Source organism: Argopecten irradians, chromosome 1, assembly GCF_041381155.1.
Source record: "Argopecten irradians isolate NY chromosome 1, Ai_NY, whole genome shotgun sequence".
Taxonomy (NCBI): domain Eukaryota; kingdom Metazoa; phylum Mollusca; class Bivalvia; order Pectinida; family Pectinidae; genus Argopecten; species Argopecten irradians.
The window spans coordinates 44833248-44852407 of NC_091134.1; the positions used below are offsets into that span (position 1 = coordinate 44833248).

Here is a 19160-nt window from a genome sequence, read left to right on the forward strand (position 1 = left end):
TATGCAATCACATAAAAATATGGTTATTGGTGAGATGCCACATTTCACACAGCTTATAAAACATCATATTGCTCACTTGTGCAAAGGTTTCCTGACACATCATATTATCGAAAAAGATTCTGGATTGATGTTAGCTAAATGACACAGGGGTACAATGTGATGTTTTACGAAAAAAACATTTGTTATTACGCTGTGGTAACTATTATGACACAAGATGCATTTCAAATGGGATTGTATGACCATAACCATAAGGTTATCAGCTTGACATACCAAAATAAAACAAAATAGTAGTATGTAGTTTTAATCAATAATTATGATGATTTATGAACTAAAGTCAATCAATGTTAACAGAGACTTGAGGTAACTTTAGCTCCATCATTCATTATGATAATTTCAGAAACAAAGGTGACAATTTAGATAAATTATAAATGTAATTTATATTGTTACAGAATATGTTCTAGATAAGAGTTGCAAGAAATGACACAGGTACACTACTATCAGATAATCCTCTTTAGTGGAGTTTAAGGTGTTCGTACATTAGGTCAATATACAGCTAAACCTTTTTCAGTGAGTGGAAAAGAAGTATTCAAATAAGTATTCAAGTTAACCAAGCTCAAATGTTTTAAAAATGTCAAATTTTCCTGATACCGTCAAAATTACTTTAGTTATAGGGGTTTTCAATGTGTCTAAATTGAACAGGTTCAAATGTATTCCTTCTTTACATATTACAGCGATGTCTGGTCTTGAGGGAGGTATAGATTGCGATATTTGATTTACTTGTTAATTGGTTATGTTTTACATCATATTAATAACCTTGGCCATTTAAAAGAGACAATTACGTTGTTTTGTAATCTCCGGACACAATATAATACAATGTTGAAAGAATCAATACCTAGATACAGGGGCAGATAATTCTATAATATGCAAAGATAGAAAAGGGAGCCTTAGAAATAGACAATGATATCAATACACTCGATTCTTTGTGTGTACCAATAACAAAGTATACTATGTAAAGATTGTTATCTTCCTTAAATTACCGAATTTATTAGAATAGCACCAGAAATGTTACTATCTGTTAAAATTTGTAGATAGTATACATGTAGGAAGGAACCTATTTTAAATTATTAAACATTCACTTCAAAATCAGTTATACTGTACAATGTAAATGACACTCCAATATTCACACTCTCTCTCTCTGAACACAGCACTGTCTATTACACAGATACAATTTATATATTTTATTCCGTCATCGTTGTCCAGAAGATCATTTAAACATCATTTATGCATTCACTTCCATGAACTACCTTGCACATATTTGTAGTTTTCATTCTGATCGATCAGGGATTTCCCTTCATTTCATAATGTCAGTATATGCAATCACAAAATCTGAGAGAAATTTCCGGCAATCTTCAGAAATATATATATTCAAACATTGCTGGAAATTTCACTGAGATGTTGTGAATGTGTTAGTTCGGAATAAAACAAAGGGAAGTAACTCTGATATATCAAAATGGAATATTGTCAACAAGATAAATTACTGTAAGCCTTAATTATGATAAACGAGTATTACATACAATTGTCTATATCCAAAGGTTTCTATAAAAAATTTTTAGTCTTTCTCTTTCAATTATTGAGGGAGCTATGGATGTAGTCTGCCTACCAAGCAGATTTGAGGCTATTCGTAGGGTTCAAACCTACAATGGATTATATAATATAAATCTATATACAATTGAACACATGATTATCATATTTTTATATATGATTATCTGACAAAAAATACAAATAATAAAAGAAAACTCTTGATTTACAGCCACGGACAGAAACATGTCCAGGTTTACTCTTTAGCACAATTGTAAAACAAGCAACAGAACCTTGCATGCATCTCATTATTAACTGTCAACAGCTATTGAAAACAAAGCAAAAAGCTATCTTTAATATAACAAAGGAAAATAGAGATACAATTACAAAAACAGTCTACATAATGACTCGGCTGATTTACAGGCAATAAATAATTCATATATACATGTACAATGTACCCATATAATGTATTAGATTTGGATACAATGTACCAGGTACAAGCACAGTGTATCGGGAACTTTAAATACAATATATCTGGTTTAGGCATACAATATATCAAGTACACGTATATGTACAATGTATCAGGTACACATACAAAGTATCAGGTACAAGTACAATGTAATGCATACACATACATTGTATCGGGTACATATACAATGTATCTGGTTAAGTCATACAATGTATCAAGTACACATATATGTACAATGTATAACTTTCACATACAATGTATCAGGTATAAGCACAATGTATTGCATACACATACATGTAGATTGTATCAGATACACATACAATATGCCAGGTACACATACAATGTATCTGTACTTGTAACATATACACATACCATGTACCACGTATGTGGTATATATTACTGGTACATGTATAAACAATGTACACATATGTAACAGATACACATACAAACATATAATTTACCAAGTACTAAATATACAATGTACCAAGTACTACATACACAATGCATCTGGTCCACATACAAAATATCAGGCAAACATACTCATTGTACCAGGTGCACAGTCATCATACTCATTGTACCAGGTGCACAGTCATCATACTAATTGTACCAGGTGCACAGTCATGTCTAAAAGGACAAGTATTCAACAAAATGTCAAAAAGAACAATAGAAATATATGATGATATGTAAACCATCATATTTAAAGGAAATTGACAACAAATGGAAATTGCAAAATCTCAAGGAAGGTCTGCTATATTTAAATGCAGATTTGTTTTACAGAAATCTATATTTTCTTTATTAACCTTATTCTGGTACAAAATTTAAAACAAGGCAAGGTCAGAAGTCATTCAGTCGTGTGGATAGACGGCCTTGAGCCAAGGCCTAGGAATGTATTGCGCTCCATCAAACTTCTCAAAATAATGGTCCATGCTTGGATGCATTACCTAAAAAATTACCCATACAATTTTGAATTGTATTACTTTATAGTTTTATTTACATGAAGAGAAAGTAGTTTTAAAAAAACACTACATTTTCTGATGCTAAGAGTATCCAAGAGGTCAAAAGCATCTTGTATCTTGAATTAAATTTTCAGAATATACATTATTCAATCCTGGTGTTGAATGAGGACCAGCATCTTATCTTATATTAGTGATATATATTAGATAAATGCTTAGTTTTAGAGAAGAAGCTGTTTATTGTTGACAGGAAGCAAGACCGATGAACAAAAGAAGATGGACACCAGATGCATAACAGTAGACATTAAATGCCAACACATCAGATATCATATTGGCATCTGGTGTTTTCCCACTAACTTACCCTGGTACTAGTGTGATAACCTGCAGGTTTTCCTGAGGGACATATGTCATCTGTGGAGACATCCTGTCTCGTGTGTCCACCAGGATTGCATAGTTTGGCATTTTTCTCCAATGCTTTAAAAAAAAATCATCTCATCATAGAGAAATGTTCCATCTGAACACTCAGAAAGGCTAAACTATAATCATTTGACAAAATTAAGAAAATTTATTGATGACAGATACTGTTACACTTATTCTAAAATAATTTAATATATTTTAAATAATACAGTAAGTTTACTTATAGAGGTGCTGTGGGGGGGGGGGGGGGGGGGGGAGTAACTTACTGATTTGTCAGCTGCATGATTCTCTTTTAACCAAGATTCTGGAGCCTGTAATAGATAAACAACTTAATCAATAATATGGAAACTGTAATTGGTCCAGAAACATTGCTATCTAAATATACTTTCATCCTTACTTTAAATGTTGACTTTAAATGGTGACCATTAAGTGGTAATTGTTTCTCCAAATTTCAGTTGCTAATTATCACTCCTCTATAACTACCCTCTCTATACCCCCAGACCACACTTCTCTTTCTACCTCCCCCTCTACACCCCCAGACCATACCATACTTACTCTTGCTGTAACATCCCAGCCAATCACCAATCCTCTAAACCTCCACCCTCCACACCCCAGACCATACCATACTTGTTCTTGCTGTGACATCACTCTCCTCTATACCTCCCCCTCTACACCCCCAGTACATACCATACTTACTCTTGCTGTGACATCCCAGCCAATCACTATCGTCTATATCCCCCCCCCCCCCCCCCCGCTCAACACCCCAAGACCAAACCCTACTTACTCTTGCTGTGACATCCCTGCCAATCACTATCTTCTATACCTCCCCCCTCTCTACACCCCAAGAAGATACCTTAATTACTCTTACTGTGACATCCCAGACAATCACCACTCCTCTTTACCTCCCCCCCCCCCTCTCTACACTACCAGAACATACCATACTTACTCTTGCTGTGACATCCCTGCCAATCACTATCTTCTATACCTCCCCCTCTACACCCCCAGAACATACCTTACTTACTCTTACTGTGACATCCCAGCCAATCACCACTGACATCCTAGCCAATCACTATCCTCTATAACCCCCCCTCTTACACCCCCAGAACATACCTTACTTACTCTTACTGTGACATCCCAGCCAATCACTATCCTCTATACCTCCCCCCTCTACACCCCCCAGACCATACCATACTTATCACACACTATCCTCTAAACCTCCCCCCCTCTACACACCCCAGAACATACCTTACTCACTCTTACTGTGACATCCCAGCCAACCACTATCCTCTATACCTCCCCTCTACACCCCCAGACCAAACCCTACTTACCCTTGCTGTGACATCCCAGCCAATCACTATCCTCTATACCTCCACCCTCTACACCCCCAGAACATACCATACTTATTCTTGCTGTGACATCCCAGCCAATCACTATCCTCTATACCTCCACCCTCTACACCCCCAGAACATACCCTACTTACCCTTGCTGTGACATCCCAGCCAATCACTATCCTCTATACCTCCACCCTCTACATCCCCAGACCATACCCTACTTACCCTTGCTGTGACATCCTAGCCAATCACTATCCTCTATACCTCCACCCTCTACACCCCAGAACATACCCTACTTACCCTTGCTGTGACATCCCAGCCAATCACCACTCCTCTTTACCTCCCCCCCTTCACCCCCAGACCATACCTTACTTACTCTTACTGTGACATCCTTAGCCAATCACTATCCTCTATATACCTCCCCCCCTTACACCCCCAGAACATACCATACTTACTCTTACTGTGACATCCCATCCAATCACTATCCTCTATATACCCCCCCCCCCTTCTACACCCCCAGAACATACCATACTTACTCTTACTGTGACATCCCAGCCAATCACTATCCTCTATACCCCCCCTCTACACCCCCAGACATACTATACCATACTTACCCTTGTGCTGTGACATCCCAGCCAATCACTATCCTCTCTATACACCCCCCCCGTACACCCCTCTCTACACCACCCCCAGTACATACCATACTTACTTTTGCTGTGACATCCCAGCCAATAACTATCCTCTATGCCTCCCCCCCCCACCCTCTACACCCCCAGACCATACCATACTTACTCTTGGTGTAACATCCCAGCCAATCACCAATCCTCTAAACCTTCCCCCTCCACACCCCAGACCATACCATACTTACTCTTACTGTGACATTCCAGCCAATCAACACTCCTCTTTACCTCCCCCCCCCCCCTCTACACCCAGAACATACCATACTTACTCTTACTGTGACATCCCAGCCAATCACTATCCTCTATATACCTCCACCCTCTACACCCCCAGAACATACCATACTTACTCTTACTGTGACATCCCAGCCAATAACTATCCTCTATGCCTCCCCCCCCCACCCTCTACACCCCCAGACCATACCATACTTACTCTTGGTGTAACATCCCAGCCAATCACCAATCCTCTAAACCTTCCCCCTCCACACCCCAGACCATACCATACTTACTCTTACTGTGACATTCCAGCCAATCAACACTCCTCTTTACCTCCCCCCCCCACCTCTACACCCCCAGAACATACCCTACTTACTCTTACTGTGATATCCCAGCCAATAACTATCTTCTATGCCTCCCCCCTCACACCCCCAGAACATACCATACTTACTCTTGCTGTGACATCCCAGCTAATCACTATCCTCTATACCTCCACCCTCTACACCCCTAGAACATACCTTACTTACTCTTTCTGTGACATCCCAGCCAATCACTATCCTCTATACCTCCACCCTCTACAACCCCCAGAAAATACCATACTTTACTCTTACTGTGACATCCATTCCAATCACTATCCTCTATACCTCCACCCTCTACACCCCCAGAACATACCCTACTTACCCTTGCTGTGACATCCCAGCCAATCACTATCCTCTATACCTCCCTCCCCCCCCCCCCTCAACACCCTCAGAACATACCCTACTTACTCTTGCTGTGACATCTCGCCAATCACTATCCTCTATACCTCCACCCTCTACACCCCCAGACCATACCATACTTACTCTTGCTGTGACATCCCAGCCAATCACTATCCTCTATACCTCCACCCTCTACACCCCAAGAACATACCATACTTATTCTTGCTGTGACATCCTAGCCAATCACTATCCTCTATACCTCCACCCTCTACACCCCCAGAACATACCATACTTACTCTTGCTGTGACATCCCAGCCAATCACTATCCTCTATACCTCCCCCCTCTACACCCCCAGAACATACCCTACTTACCCTTGCTGTGACATCCCAGGTAATCACTATCCTCTATACCTCCCCCCTCTACACCCCCAGACCATACCATACTTACTCTTGCTGTGACATCCCAGCCAATCACTATCCTCTATAACCTCCCCCCTCTACACCCCCAGAACATACCCTACTTACCCTTGCTGTGACATCCCAGCCAATCACTATCCTCTATATACCTCCACCCTCTACACCCCCAGAACATACCATACTTACTCTTACTGTGACATCCCAGCCAATAACTATCCTCTATGCCCCCCCCCCCACCCTCTACACCCCCAGACCATACCATACTTACTCTTGCTGTAACATCCCAGCCAATCACCAATCCTCTAAACCTTCCCCCTCCACACCCCAGACCATACCATACTTACTCTTGCTGTGACATCCCAGCCAATCACTATCCTCTATACCTCCCCCTCTACACCCCCAGTACATACCATACTTACTTTTGCTGTGACATCCCAGCCAATCACTATCCTCTATACCTCCCCCCCCCCTCAACACCCCCAGACCATACCCTACTTACTCTTGCTGTGACATCCCGTCAATCACTATCCTCTATACCTCCACCCTCTACACCCCCAGAACATACCTTACTTACTATTACTGTGACATTCCAGCCAATCAACACTCCTCTTTACCTCCCCCCACCTCTACACTCCCAGAACATATCCTACTTACTCTTACTGTGACATCCCAGCCAATAACTATCCTCTATGCCTCCCCCCCCCCTCTACACCCCCAGAACATACCATACTTACTCTTACTGTGACATCCCAGCCAATCACTATCCTCTATACCTCCACCCTCTACACCCCCAGAACATACCATACTTACTCTTGCTGTGACATCCCAGCCAATCACTATCCTCTATACCTCCACCCTCTACACCCCCAGAACATACCTTACTTACTCTTACTGAGACATCCCAGCCAATCACTATCCTCTATACCTCCACCCTCTACATCCCCAGAACATACCATACTTACTCTTACTGTGACATCCCTTCCAATCACTATCCTCTATACCTCCACCCTCTACACCCCCAGACCGTATACCATACTTACTCTTGCTGTGACATCCCAGCCAATCACTATCCTCTATACCTCCACCCTCTACACCCCAAGAACATACCCTACTTACCCTTGCTGTGACATCCTAGCCAATCACTATCCTCTATACCTCCACCCTCTACACCCCCAGAACATACCCTTAGTACTTACCCTTGCTCTGACATCCCAGCCAATCACTATCCTCTAAACCTCCACCCTCTACACCCCCAGACCATATACCATACTTACTATTGCTGTGACATCCCAGCCAATCACCAATCCTCTAAACCTCTCCCTTCCACACCCCCAGACCATACCATACTTACTCTTGCTGTGACATCCTAGCCAATCACTATCCTCTATACCTCCCCCTCTACACCCCCAGACCATACCATACTTACTCTTGCTGTGACATCCCAGCCAATCATCAATCCTCTAAACCTCCCCTTTCCACACCCCCAGACCATACCATACTTACTCTTGCTGTGACATCCCAGCCAATCACTACTCCTCTATATCCCCAAATTTTATGCCGCACGACCTGTCCTACACGCAATTCCACATTGGGTGCTCTGGGACTTCTCGGATCAGGGTCACCTTTGTAAATTAAAGATCCATTTATTTATTTTATTAGCTGTTAGTTCAACATATTATATCAAAATGAAGATGCATGTCTAGGAAGTAAGTTAGTATAAAGTTTCACAAAAAGCTCTTTAAACAAAAAATAATATATGTGTAAATATTTTATTCTTACAAAAAACAAATATCAAAATTGACTATTCCTATCTTACCAGCAAAGTAACCAAGTGGGTCCTTATACTTAAGGACCTCTACAGCCGGCGACTCCCCATTCACATTATCCTGGCCTGTGTATGGTGGAGCGTTGTCATGGAGACCACCAATGATATCCAGACACCATTGTTGCCATGACTTCCATGATAGGTACTTATTCCTAAAACCTACAGCATTGTTGAGTAAACTGAAATAAACACAAAAATAGGTCAAGGTCATGAATTTGAACAACTTTTGTTTTTCAGCTTTGTTTTTCATATTACAGATATTACAGTACCTCCACAAACTATAAACTTTGTCCTTTCTGCTTTTGATAATTAACACTTGACAAAAAGTGAACATTTGATGTAACTTTTCCAAAATTCATACTTTAAATATCTATAGCGGCCAGTTGAGTGGTAATTAGGTACTTACTTTCTGATAGCAAATGTCCTCTGTGACTCAGACACAGCAAAGTATTGGGAAACAAAGTATTGGGCTGGAACTGCAAGGAGCAGAAGACCCAACTGGATGGCCGCACCACGTTCTAACGGCATCCTATGTCCTTCTCACCAAAGTCATCTGAAACACACAAGTATCCTGTACATAAAGATAATGTCATGTGTTGGAGATATACACATACCGTATTCACCGTAATTAACGCCCCTCCCCTTTAATGCCTCCATTTCATGGATTTAAAAATGTTTTAATTACAACATACAATGCCTCTAACATCAGTATTGTATCCCATATTACATAAACTTGTGAGTCTTTTACATGTTACTCATGACATAATAATGCATCGCCCTTTGTTACAATTATTTAAGCACCCTGGGTGCTAATTAAAGCGAATATGACACACTATTATAAAGTTATACTGAGTACTATGTTTGTTTAAGTCTGTGTCCATTAAAATAATGTAATGATTTACATGAATGAGTTTGATTTTGGACATGGAGAAAAGCCAGAGTTCCCATAAACAAACAACCAATGGGCAGTACTACTGTAGCTATGACATACAACTGCCCCACATGTTATTATTTGGTCCAAGTGCTGAAAATCGGGTTATTTGATGACCCACAAGGTTAATCGGGTTATGCCTTCTAAAATGCCTAAAAACGGGTCAACCCGGGGAAATCGGGTGAGTTGAAAATGCTGCATTAATTGAAATTTGCAATCCTGATGACATGGTAAAAATAAGAACTTGTCTTTCTGAAGAACTTTCTGAAGATTTTTTCTGCTATAATAATATCTCCTTTGACATCATGTACTCATAATTAATTTTGTCGTTGTTTTATTGATTAAATAACAATTTTGTCATTGTTAATAATGCATATGCATTTAAGCAGAAACATAACATGTAAAAAAAAAAGATTGGCAACTCCGACATTTTTTCGATCGGCAGATGTATCTTTGTATGTCCCTAGGGGATTAAACTCTTAAATAGTTAAATACAGCAGAATAACTTTGATATGTTATAAAAGTTCAGTTATTTTCAGATGGTTTGAGTACGATTTTGGAAAGAAAAAATAATATTTTAACTTATATTTTAATAAAACAAAATGCACTTCCGGTTTTGAATGTCTGATTTTCGAAAAAAACAGGTAAAATTGCTTATTTTCATACTTTCAAAAATCATATCAAATAACATCAATTGGGAAAACTGATCACATCAAACCATGATATTATGTTAAACTTTGTGTTGATGCAAAAATACAATGTTTAAAAGAATACACTATAAAGTAGTTAGCCAAGGCAAAATGCCTATAAACTGGAGGTCCCTCTGCCTGTCAACATAGACAAAGAAGGAGTTTCCAATCTCAATGTATATATGTTTCTGATTTAAGGAAGTGGGAGAACTACCTAGTTTACTCTTCTTAACGTCATGTGACAGTACAATCTAGTAATATGAAGCAGGTAAATGTTCCTTCTTCAGCTTTCACAATTTGACAGCTCATAAATATAAGATAAGCTTGAATATGGACTGCAGTCTCAAAAACAACACCTGTAATTACCACTTAAATGTCTAATGCATCTAGGGAGTCCGCAGATTGGGAGTCCACTCTTAAATATTTACATTTTCACTGCAGTTCCATTATGTAACCTTACCAAGCGCAGTTGGCAGTCATATAGACTATGAACTTCAATCGCTTATAATGACGTCGTTATCATTGTGACGTAACAATTGTCATGCCAGTGATCACGAAAAACAGCTGTTCAAATGGCTGTTCCATCCTTGATGATAACAAATGATAAATTCATTATAGATGCAAAATCCCTTGGACAAGTTGGTATGTCAACATAAAATTGTAACCAAATGTAAATGCATTGAACGTCTTTCAGTTGGCATTCATAGCCAATATGAATGCCAACTGGACAGAGGCAAATCCAACATGAAGCGCTAGCATGCTTCGTGGAATTTCAACTATATAGTATTAACAATTTAACAGTTACTATAACAGAACAGGCATGTTAACCTTTGGTGACCAAAAAGAGGTAGATTTTTACTCAAAAGCGGTAGCATTGCACGCGGCATTTTTCGCGGCGCGTCTGAGATATATAAATATCAATAATATGGAAAATAATTACAAAAACATAAAACCATGCATTCTGAAATATATACATACATGTATCTCTTCCATATACAGTAGTATGATACATTACAACATAGACACAGGAGCAATATTTATATTGATTTTAGGCTGACAGCTGTAGTGTAACAATAGAGGATTCAACAAGTTCGCTGAACGAGTTAAATATTAATAACATGTCACCATACAGTTCCTACTCATGTACACAGTGACACATAAAATACATATACTTACATTTTTAAAATGCCCTTTTGATATAAAAACTAATACCAGATAATGAGTGATAGATGAAGCACAATAACTTATTCTTCAACTGTATTTTACTGACGAAGAAGAAAATACATGGGTGATAGCTATAGTTCATCTGATCAACAGGGACTTTATTGGCATTTATTTCATATCATGGGTTTTGAAATTGGACCCGAAAATGGTTGGAAATTTGTGTAGTTCCTGTGTTTTCGTCCCAAATCCTGTTTAACATGTTGTACCCCAAGTTGTTTCACACTAAATCTGAATTTTATGGTGATACAGTGAATTTTTCTTTTATACAGAATTCCCGGCGCCATCAACTCAAGAATAAGATATCTCAAGAAGTATTCTTGAGAAAAATAAAAACAAAAATGTTTGGTTTTTGTTTGATTGATTATGTTTGATCAATCCTAGACTTTAGTAGAGCCTTCCATTATAGTCTGTATCAATCCTGTCAGATACATATACGTGTACTTCTGGTATTGCAAGTATGTTATTGGTGTACAACAAGAGGCCCAGAGGGCCTGTATCACTCACCTTGTTTGTAATGCCAAGTAATATTTTAAATACAGGTTCATTGTTTCTTTTCTAATTCCCCTATTGGGCCCACGCTTTCTGCTCCAGGGATTCAAAGCCAAAATTTATAATATTGCGTTCGAACGCAATAGTATTTCGTTCCCACGCAATAATATTTCGTTCCCACGCAATAATTTTATTTATTTCATGTCTGCTCCCAGCCACTGTAAAACCAGTTGTAACCTTGAAAGGAAATTTTAAAAGGACTATGTTTTTGCACGAGTCTCACAGGTATTCATCACTGAATCAAAAACCAGAAACACTACACAAGTTTTAATAATCATACAGCATACAGTAGGTCTTAGGTTCGAATCCTGGATGTCTGGTCCCTTACAATTTCTCTTTTCCTAACTGTTATATATAATAATTACAATCCGTCAATGACTGTATAGTGTACATGTGTACTGATGTCAGATTTCTTTTTTAGCTTGCCTCTCGAAGAGAGGGGGCTTTTAGAATCACTCTGGTTTTGGCGACGGCGTTGAAAATCCTAAGCTATAAGGTTTGGTGTAAGTGTTGGAAAACTGTTATCTGTAGCAACTGTAAATGACATTAATTTCTTCATTAATTTTCGATTATTTAAAGTGTTATGATGGGTATGAACTATCATTACTCATTTTAGGGAAGGAAATGCTGGATTTTGAGAATTTCAAGAGGCCCATGGGCCAAAATGGCCTGGTTAAGGTTTTGGTGCAAGTGTTGAAATACTGTTATCCGTCACAACTGACATTGGTTTCTTCATTAATTTAGGATTACAAGTGCTGTTATGGTCTGGGTATCAACTGTCATTTAAAGGAGGGAAATGCTGGATTGTGAGAATTTCAAGAGGCCAAAATGGCCAATGATCTGAAATAGCCAGATTAAGGTTTTGATGCAAGTGTTGAAATACTGTTTTCTGTCAGAAATGACACTGATTTCTATTATGATTTTGAATTGTAATTGTTGTGACAGGTTTGGACAAACATCTAAATGAGGAAAATAATGTATTTTGAGAATTTCAAGAGGCCCAACAGGCCAAAATAGCCAGATTTAGGTTTTGGTTCAGTGTTGTTACACCGTTACATATGTCACAAATGACATTTATTTCTACAATCATTTTGATTATTATTATTGTGATGGGTATGGACAATCATTTAAAAGAGGAAAATGCTGGATTTTATGAATTTTAAGAGGCTCAATGGGCCGAAATAGCTAGGTTAAGGTTTGGTGAAAGAGTTATACATTTTTCATATATATATATATTAATACTGTTATCTGTCACAACTGACATTGATTTCTGCAATCATTTTGGATTAAAATTGTTTTGATGGGTACTGTATAGACAATAATTTTAAGGAGGAAAATGCTGGATTGTAAGAATTTCATGAGGCCCAATTGGCTGAAAAGTTCAGTTATGTAATAGCACTGTTATATTTTATAATGCTGGGAAAATACAAAGAACGTGAATCAAATCAACAAAATTCCAGAGGCGAGCTTTGCTGTTCTAAAACAGCTCTTATTACATTGCCGATAACAACAAACAATTTAGGCCTACATGCCATTGTACAGGTTGGGGACAATCCCGTATATGCAGGATAGTCCTGCATTTGAGTAATAGTCCTGTATTTGAGGGATAATTTTGTTACGCAAATGCAGGATTCTATGAAATGAAAAGTGATAAAGTTGATTTAAACATTGTCATCAAAAAAGGGCATCATGATTTTTATATGGCATCATCACTAATACAACTTTCCACATTATTACTCAAATGGAAACAAATTTCATCATCTAAATGTTTGTAAAAGTCACAAACAAAATCACCTCTATTGCTTACTATGGGGCTAAAAATAGAACACAGGTAAAAGTCAATCAACCATGACATTTGCACTAAATTTCCCTGATGGCTATACACTGTAGTCTATGGAGAGCACCTAAATTGTCACTTTATTACAAAGTGAGATAATAGAATTCAATAGTTCATAAACAAATACATAAAGTTTTCAATTAGTTATATGGGTATCTGAAAATGATGACGCCCTTTTTTGATACAAATTTTTAAAACAACTTTATCCATTTTCATTTCACATAATCCTGCATTTGAGTAACAAATTTATCCCTCAAATACAGGACTATTACTCAAATGCAGGACTATCCTGCATATACGGGATGGTCCCCAACCTGTTGTACAGTTTTTGCACATCTTCCTGGTGCTACACGAAAATTGCAAATTGGATAACACGGATAAATCTGGGGAAAAAGATTCTAATAAACAGTTGTCGAGGTGGAAAACCCCCCAACTTACACTAGTACTGCTTTGACAGGTAAACAGACCTGAAAAGACAGACAGAAGCACATGCATGCTACTTACTCCATGATGTTTTCAAGTAGTTGTATAACTGCGAATTGTTTCTATTTCCTCCTAATTTCACATCAACTGTCGATTCAAAGAACTAAGATCTAAGCCATACTATTATTCCATGCGTGCAGATGAATGTTGGACTACTGAAATGTGTTATGACCGCTGATCATCACCAAATCGAAATAAGCCACGACAGTGTTTACATTCGCAACTTCCGGTTGTTTCATTTTACGACATCCGAATAGCTGACGTATTTCAATATTTGATGATGACAATATATGGATTTGTGTCTACACAGTAGCAAATCTTATTTTTAATACTTTTGTAATAATTGATAAATGCGTGTTATGCAAATAAATATGAAACTTCAAAACTAAGTGGAATGATTCCATTAAAGGGAGACAACTAGCAGCGACGAAACCAAAGAGGCATAATAGGCCTGATTGGTTTTTTTTTTTATCTACTGTAAAAAACATACTAGCTATTATGCTTCTGTATTAAATATATTGAAGTTAGCGAGATAGTGTTTCTACGGAAGCGTATTAGGCTCACATTGAAATTTTTTTTCATGAGATCGAAAATGTTCTCACTTATAAATCCTTGCCGCCACTTAGTTATCTGGCGGCAACTTAATTTATCACTTAAAGGGCCACTACCTTTCCGAAACGGCTTTTAATTTTTAAAATAGGAATGTAAAACGAGGTCGATAATTTTGTAGAGTCGCAGAAGTTATTAACTATACGTTTACTAGCACACTTATCATCACCTTCAGAAATGTTTAATTAGAATACTGTAAATAAAATGTTAATTTTCATAACGCGGGTCGTTTTATGTTTCCCGCCGTTAAAGGTCCACTACCTTTCCGGAGCAAAATTTAAAGGTTTCTTAAAAACATTAATAACAAAAGAAAATATATAAACCTGTATTTGCCGTCAAAAAGTATCATGGAAATGTGAAACAAACAGGTATAAACACCATTAAGTACAGATGTACTAAAACTTTTAATGAAGAAAATTTCTGTTCCGACTTGGAGTCTGCCTTTCAAGCCTCCCCCCCAGGATACAAATGATGATGTTAACCTTGCATTTGATTCCTGGACTACGACTTTTACTAAAGTGCTTGACAAACATGCTCCTCTCAAAGAGAAGAGAGTAAAATACAAATCCATTCCAGAATGGTGGAATGAGGACATAAGCACCGCCATGAAAATCAGAGACAATCATAAGAACGTGAACAATCTTGATTTGTATCGTAAATGGAGAAACAAAGTTACTTCTTTAATCAAAAAAGCCAAAAGTATTTTTTTCAGAAATGTCCTAGATGCCTGTAAAAAAGATCCTAACAAATATTGGAAATATTTTAAAAAATTAGTTCCAAATAAACCGGAAACTAAACCTGATTTTATTACCTCAAATGACATGCAAATTGATGAACACAATGAAATTGCAAATAACTCTAACAATTTTTTTACCAATATTGTCAAAGAGTATATCTCTGATAATGAATCAACACATTTACCTGATAATCTAAGCACTATAAAAGCTTTTGTATCTAGACACCTACCTTTAGACACTGTATACGATATACCAGAAATCTCATTATCTTTTGTTTCCAAGTTTCTGTCCAGTATTGACTGTACTAAAGCTACAGGACTAGATGGTATATCCGCCAAATGTTTAAAAAATATCAGCTACTGTCATTGCTGAACCTATTACCTCATTGTTAAACATGTGTATAAGTCAAAATGTATTTCCCGATCAACTTAAACATGCTAAAGTCAATCCTATCTACAAAAAGGGTGAAAAAAGTAGTGTTACCAACTATAGACCTATTTCAATCCTGCCATTATTATCAAAGATTTTAGAAAAAACATGTGCACTCTACCTTCTATGATTTTTTAACTAAATTCAACCTTATTATTGAAAACCAGTCTGGATTTAGGAGTAAACATTCATGTCAAACTGCTCTTACAGCATTATCCAATAGATGGTATGAGGAAATTGATAAAGGAAACCTCATTGGTATTATGTATATTGATTTTAGAAAGGCTTTCGACCTTGTTAACCACAGCATATTACTAAAGAAATTGAAAATATACGGTTGTTCAGACAGTACTACCAAGTTTTTTACATCGTACCTGTCCAATCGTTTTCAGACTGTATGTTTTAAATCATCGCTTAGCGACCCATGTGAAATTTTAACTGGCGTACCACAGGGTTCGATTATTGGTCCCCTGATGTTTTTATTATATGTAAACGATATGCCTCTCCATTGTAAACAATGTGAAGTTTTTATGTATGCTGATGACACATCCATGCAAGTAGCAGACAAGAAAACTGATGTTATCGAGTCTTGTCTACAATCTGACTTCGTAAATGTTAAAAGTTGGTGTGAAACAAACAAAATGGTCATTAACACTGAAAAAACAAAAGTTATGTTAATAGGAAGTAAACAGAAAAAACAAAGGGTTTCAAATGAGATTAATATATTATGTGATGTATCTGACAACAACAGTAAGTTAGAAAATGTCAAACATGAAAAATTACTTGGTGTTTGCATAGATGATACCCTTACTTGGGATAAACATGCCCAAGATGTTATAAAAAAGGTCAATTTTAAAATTCATCAATTATGTCGTATAAAGAAATTTTTACCAATTTCATCTAGAATTACGTTTTTTAATTGTTTCATTTTACCTTACCTTGATTATTGTTCAAATGTTTGGGGCCATTGTAGCCAGCTGTACATAAGCAAACTTGAACGAATGCAAAAGAGAATACTTCGTATTATTTTAGACGAAGATTATACCGTATCAGGTGAGGAACTTCCTTTTAAATTAAAATGGCTACCTTTTAGCAAAAGAGTAAAATATAATGAGTGTATTCTTATGTTTAAAGTTATTAACAAATTATGTCCTAATTATTTAGATTGTAACAATTTAGTATCCAATATTCATGAAAAGAAGACTAGATCAGCCACTTCAGGGAAATACTTATTACCTAGATTTAAAACAGAAAAATTTAAGAGCTCATTTAAGTATAGTGGACCATCACTATGGAATGATCTACCAGAAAGTGTTTCTAAAAATACAAAACTTTCCAAATTCAAATACGAATGCAAAAAACACTTCCTACATGTATCCCAATAATCACTGTTTCATTTGCTTCTTAATACCAATTTTTTAGTAAACTCAGCACTTTTTGTTCTTTTATTGTCTTAATAAACTATCGTTAATTAATCAAACAAAATCAATTTTAATACATGCTATAATAGCATATATTCTGTCAATTTTTATTCTTTTGTCATATTGGCATATATGTATATTAGACACTAATTCATTAAGATGTGTTTTTATTTTTCCATATATTTATGCACCATGAGCTTTATGAGTGCCTTTTTAATTTTTACTATTTTCTGTGATAATCTGACTGTGATATCCATTATAATAATACATGCAACACTGTAATATGTATGGTCTATGATATATTCCATGTTGTAAATATTGTATATTTTTATGTCGACCACTTGGAAGACGAGTCTGTGACTCAAAGTGTTATCGACTCTAAATAAAGTCTATTATTATTATTATTAGGGCTTTTCACCATGTGGTGAAAAGACCTATTGTTTTTGTTCTGTTTTTTATTATTATTATTATTATTCTTCTACACTTTTTTTTGTGTCCAAAAGATCTTCAAAATGGTAAGAGGTATGCCAATGGCCTTATTGTCATATTGTTTGGCATGAGTTGAAGGGGTGACCGCAACATTTTTAAGTAGGTCAAAAATCCAAGATGGCCGCCATGACGTCATACCTAAAAAGTTTAAAACAGCCATAACTCAATAACCGTTTAAGATACAGCAAATATATTTGATGTTTTATGTAGATCGTATAAAAGACTAACTTTTATACAATTACAGCAATTAGGTCAAAGGTCAAACTAAAAAGTTCGCTATGAGGTCAAAGTTCACGAATTTTTATTTTTTTGATTTTGCGAAATTTCTTTTTACATATCGATGCAGAATGTCATTCCGATGAATTTGGTGTCTTTTATTTTTCGTTAGCACTCCCGGTTAATGCTGTATGCCATTTTGAACAATCCTTTGATCTTTGCTAATTTCCCGCCAAAATGTTTAACATTATATATTGTCGAACTGAATGAATAATATAGTCTGCAATTGCTATAGAAAAGACCCCTCTAATGTTCTCTAACGTTTAATATGATTTTCATCTTCATCAAAAAAACAAAATGGCCGCTATGACGTCATATCTTAAAATTTAAAAATGCTTATAACTCACTAACAGTTCTTTTCACAGATTTCATCCAATAATATTTTTTGCAGATAATCTTAAGCGTAAACTTTTTCTCTCTACATGTTATTACAAAAAATGGCAACTTCCGGTTTTCGGTAAGGGTCAAATGTTAAAGGTCCTGTTTTTAACAATAAACTTGAAAACTTTTCTCCTGAAGTTCTGTAAGGTCTAGGATCTTCATATTTCATATATAAGATGTCCAGGGGATGGACTATAAAGTCAGATACTAGGAATGACCTTGACCCATATTCAAGGTCACATGAGTCATATATTTCCAAATCTTTAAATGACTCAACAATAACCAAAATGACAATTTCTCATCAGTTTCTCATCAGTCCAACATCATTGGAAAGCCACAAACGGCTTGTAAAGATGTATAGTGATATTTACAATAATGGTAAAATATTAAAAAGATTGCTAAAATCCTTAATAGCATGTCCTAGGTTTAAGTATAATATAATGTCTTTCCTAGGTTGATGGTGAAAACTTCGTGACGTGGTTTTTCCAGTGCTTGTTTAGCCTATTTTTGAAAATATTCAGGTT

General features: G+C 36.7%; 1 protein-coding gene across 1 annotated transcript; it reads right to left on the reverse strand.

The window, feature by feature from the left end:
- Positions 1-285: 285 nt before the first annotated feature.
- Positions 286-14534, reverse strand: LOC138329573 (uncharacterized). Its single transcript, XM_069276657.1, has 7 exons — positions 14316-14534; positions 8988-9134; positions 8573-8760; positions 8260-8378; positions 3684-3728; positions 3362-3474; positions 286-2988 (listed from the first exon to the last, which is right to left on the reverse strand). Exons 2-7 carry the CDS (start codon positions 9107-9109, stop codon positions 2985-2987), a joined length of 591 nt encoding a protein of 196 aa, XP_069132758.1. The 5' UTR covers positions 9110-9134; positions 14316-14534; the 3' UTR covers positions 286-2984.
- Between the last annotated feature and the right edge of the window lie 4626 nt (positions 14535-19160).

What these genes read in the sequence shown, in the direction of transcription:
- LOC138329573 (XM_069276657.1), bottom strand. Translation starts at nt 9,109, where the DNA reads ATGCCGTTAGAACGTGGTGCGGCCATCCAGTTGGGTCTTCTGCTCCTT. An exon ending in AGGACATTTGCTATCAGAAA is followed by an intron (nt 8,761 to 8,987) that starts GTAAGTACCTAA and finishes TGTTTATTTCAG; the next exon opens with TTTACTCAACAATGCTGTAG. An exon ending in GCTGGGATGTCACAGCAAGA is followed by an intron (nt 3,729 to 8,259) that starts GTAAGTATGGTA and finishes TATCTATTACAG; the next exon opens with GCTCCAGAATCTTGGTTAAA.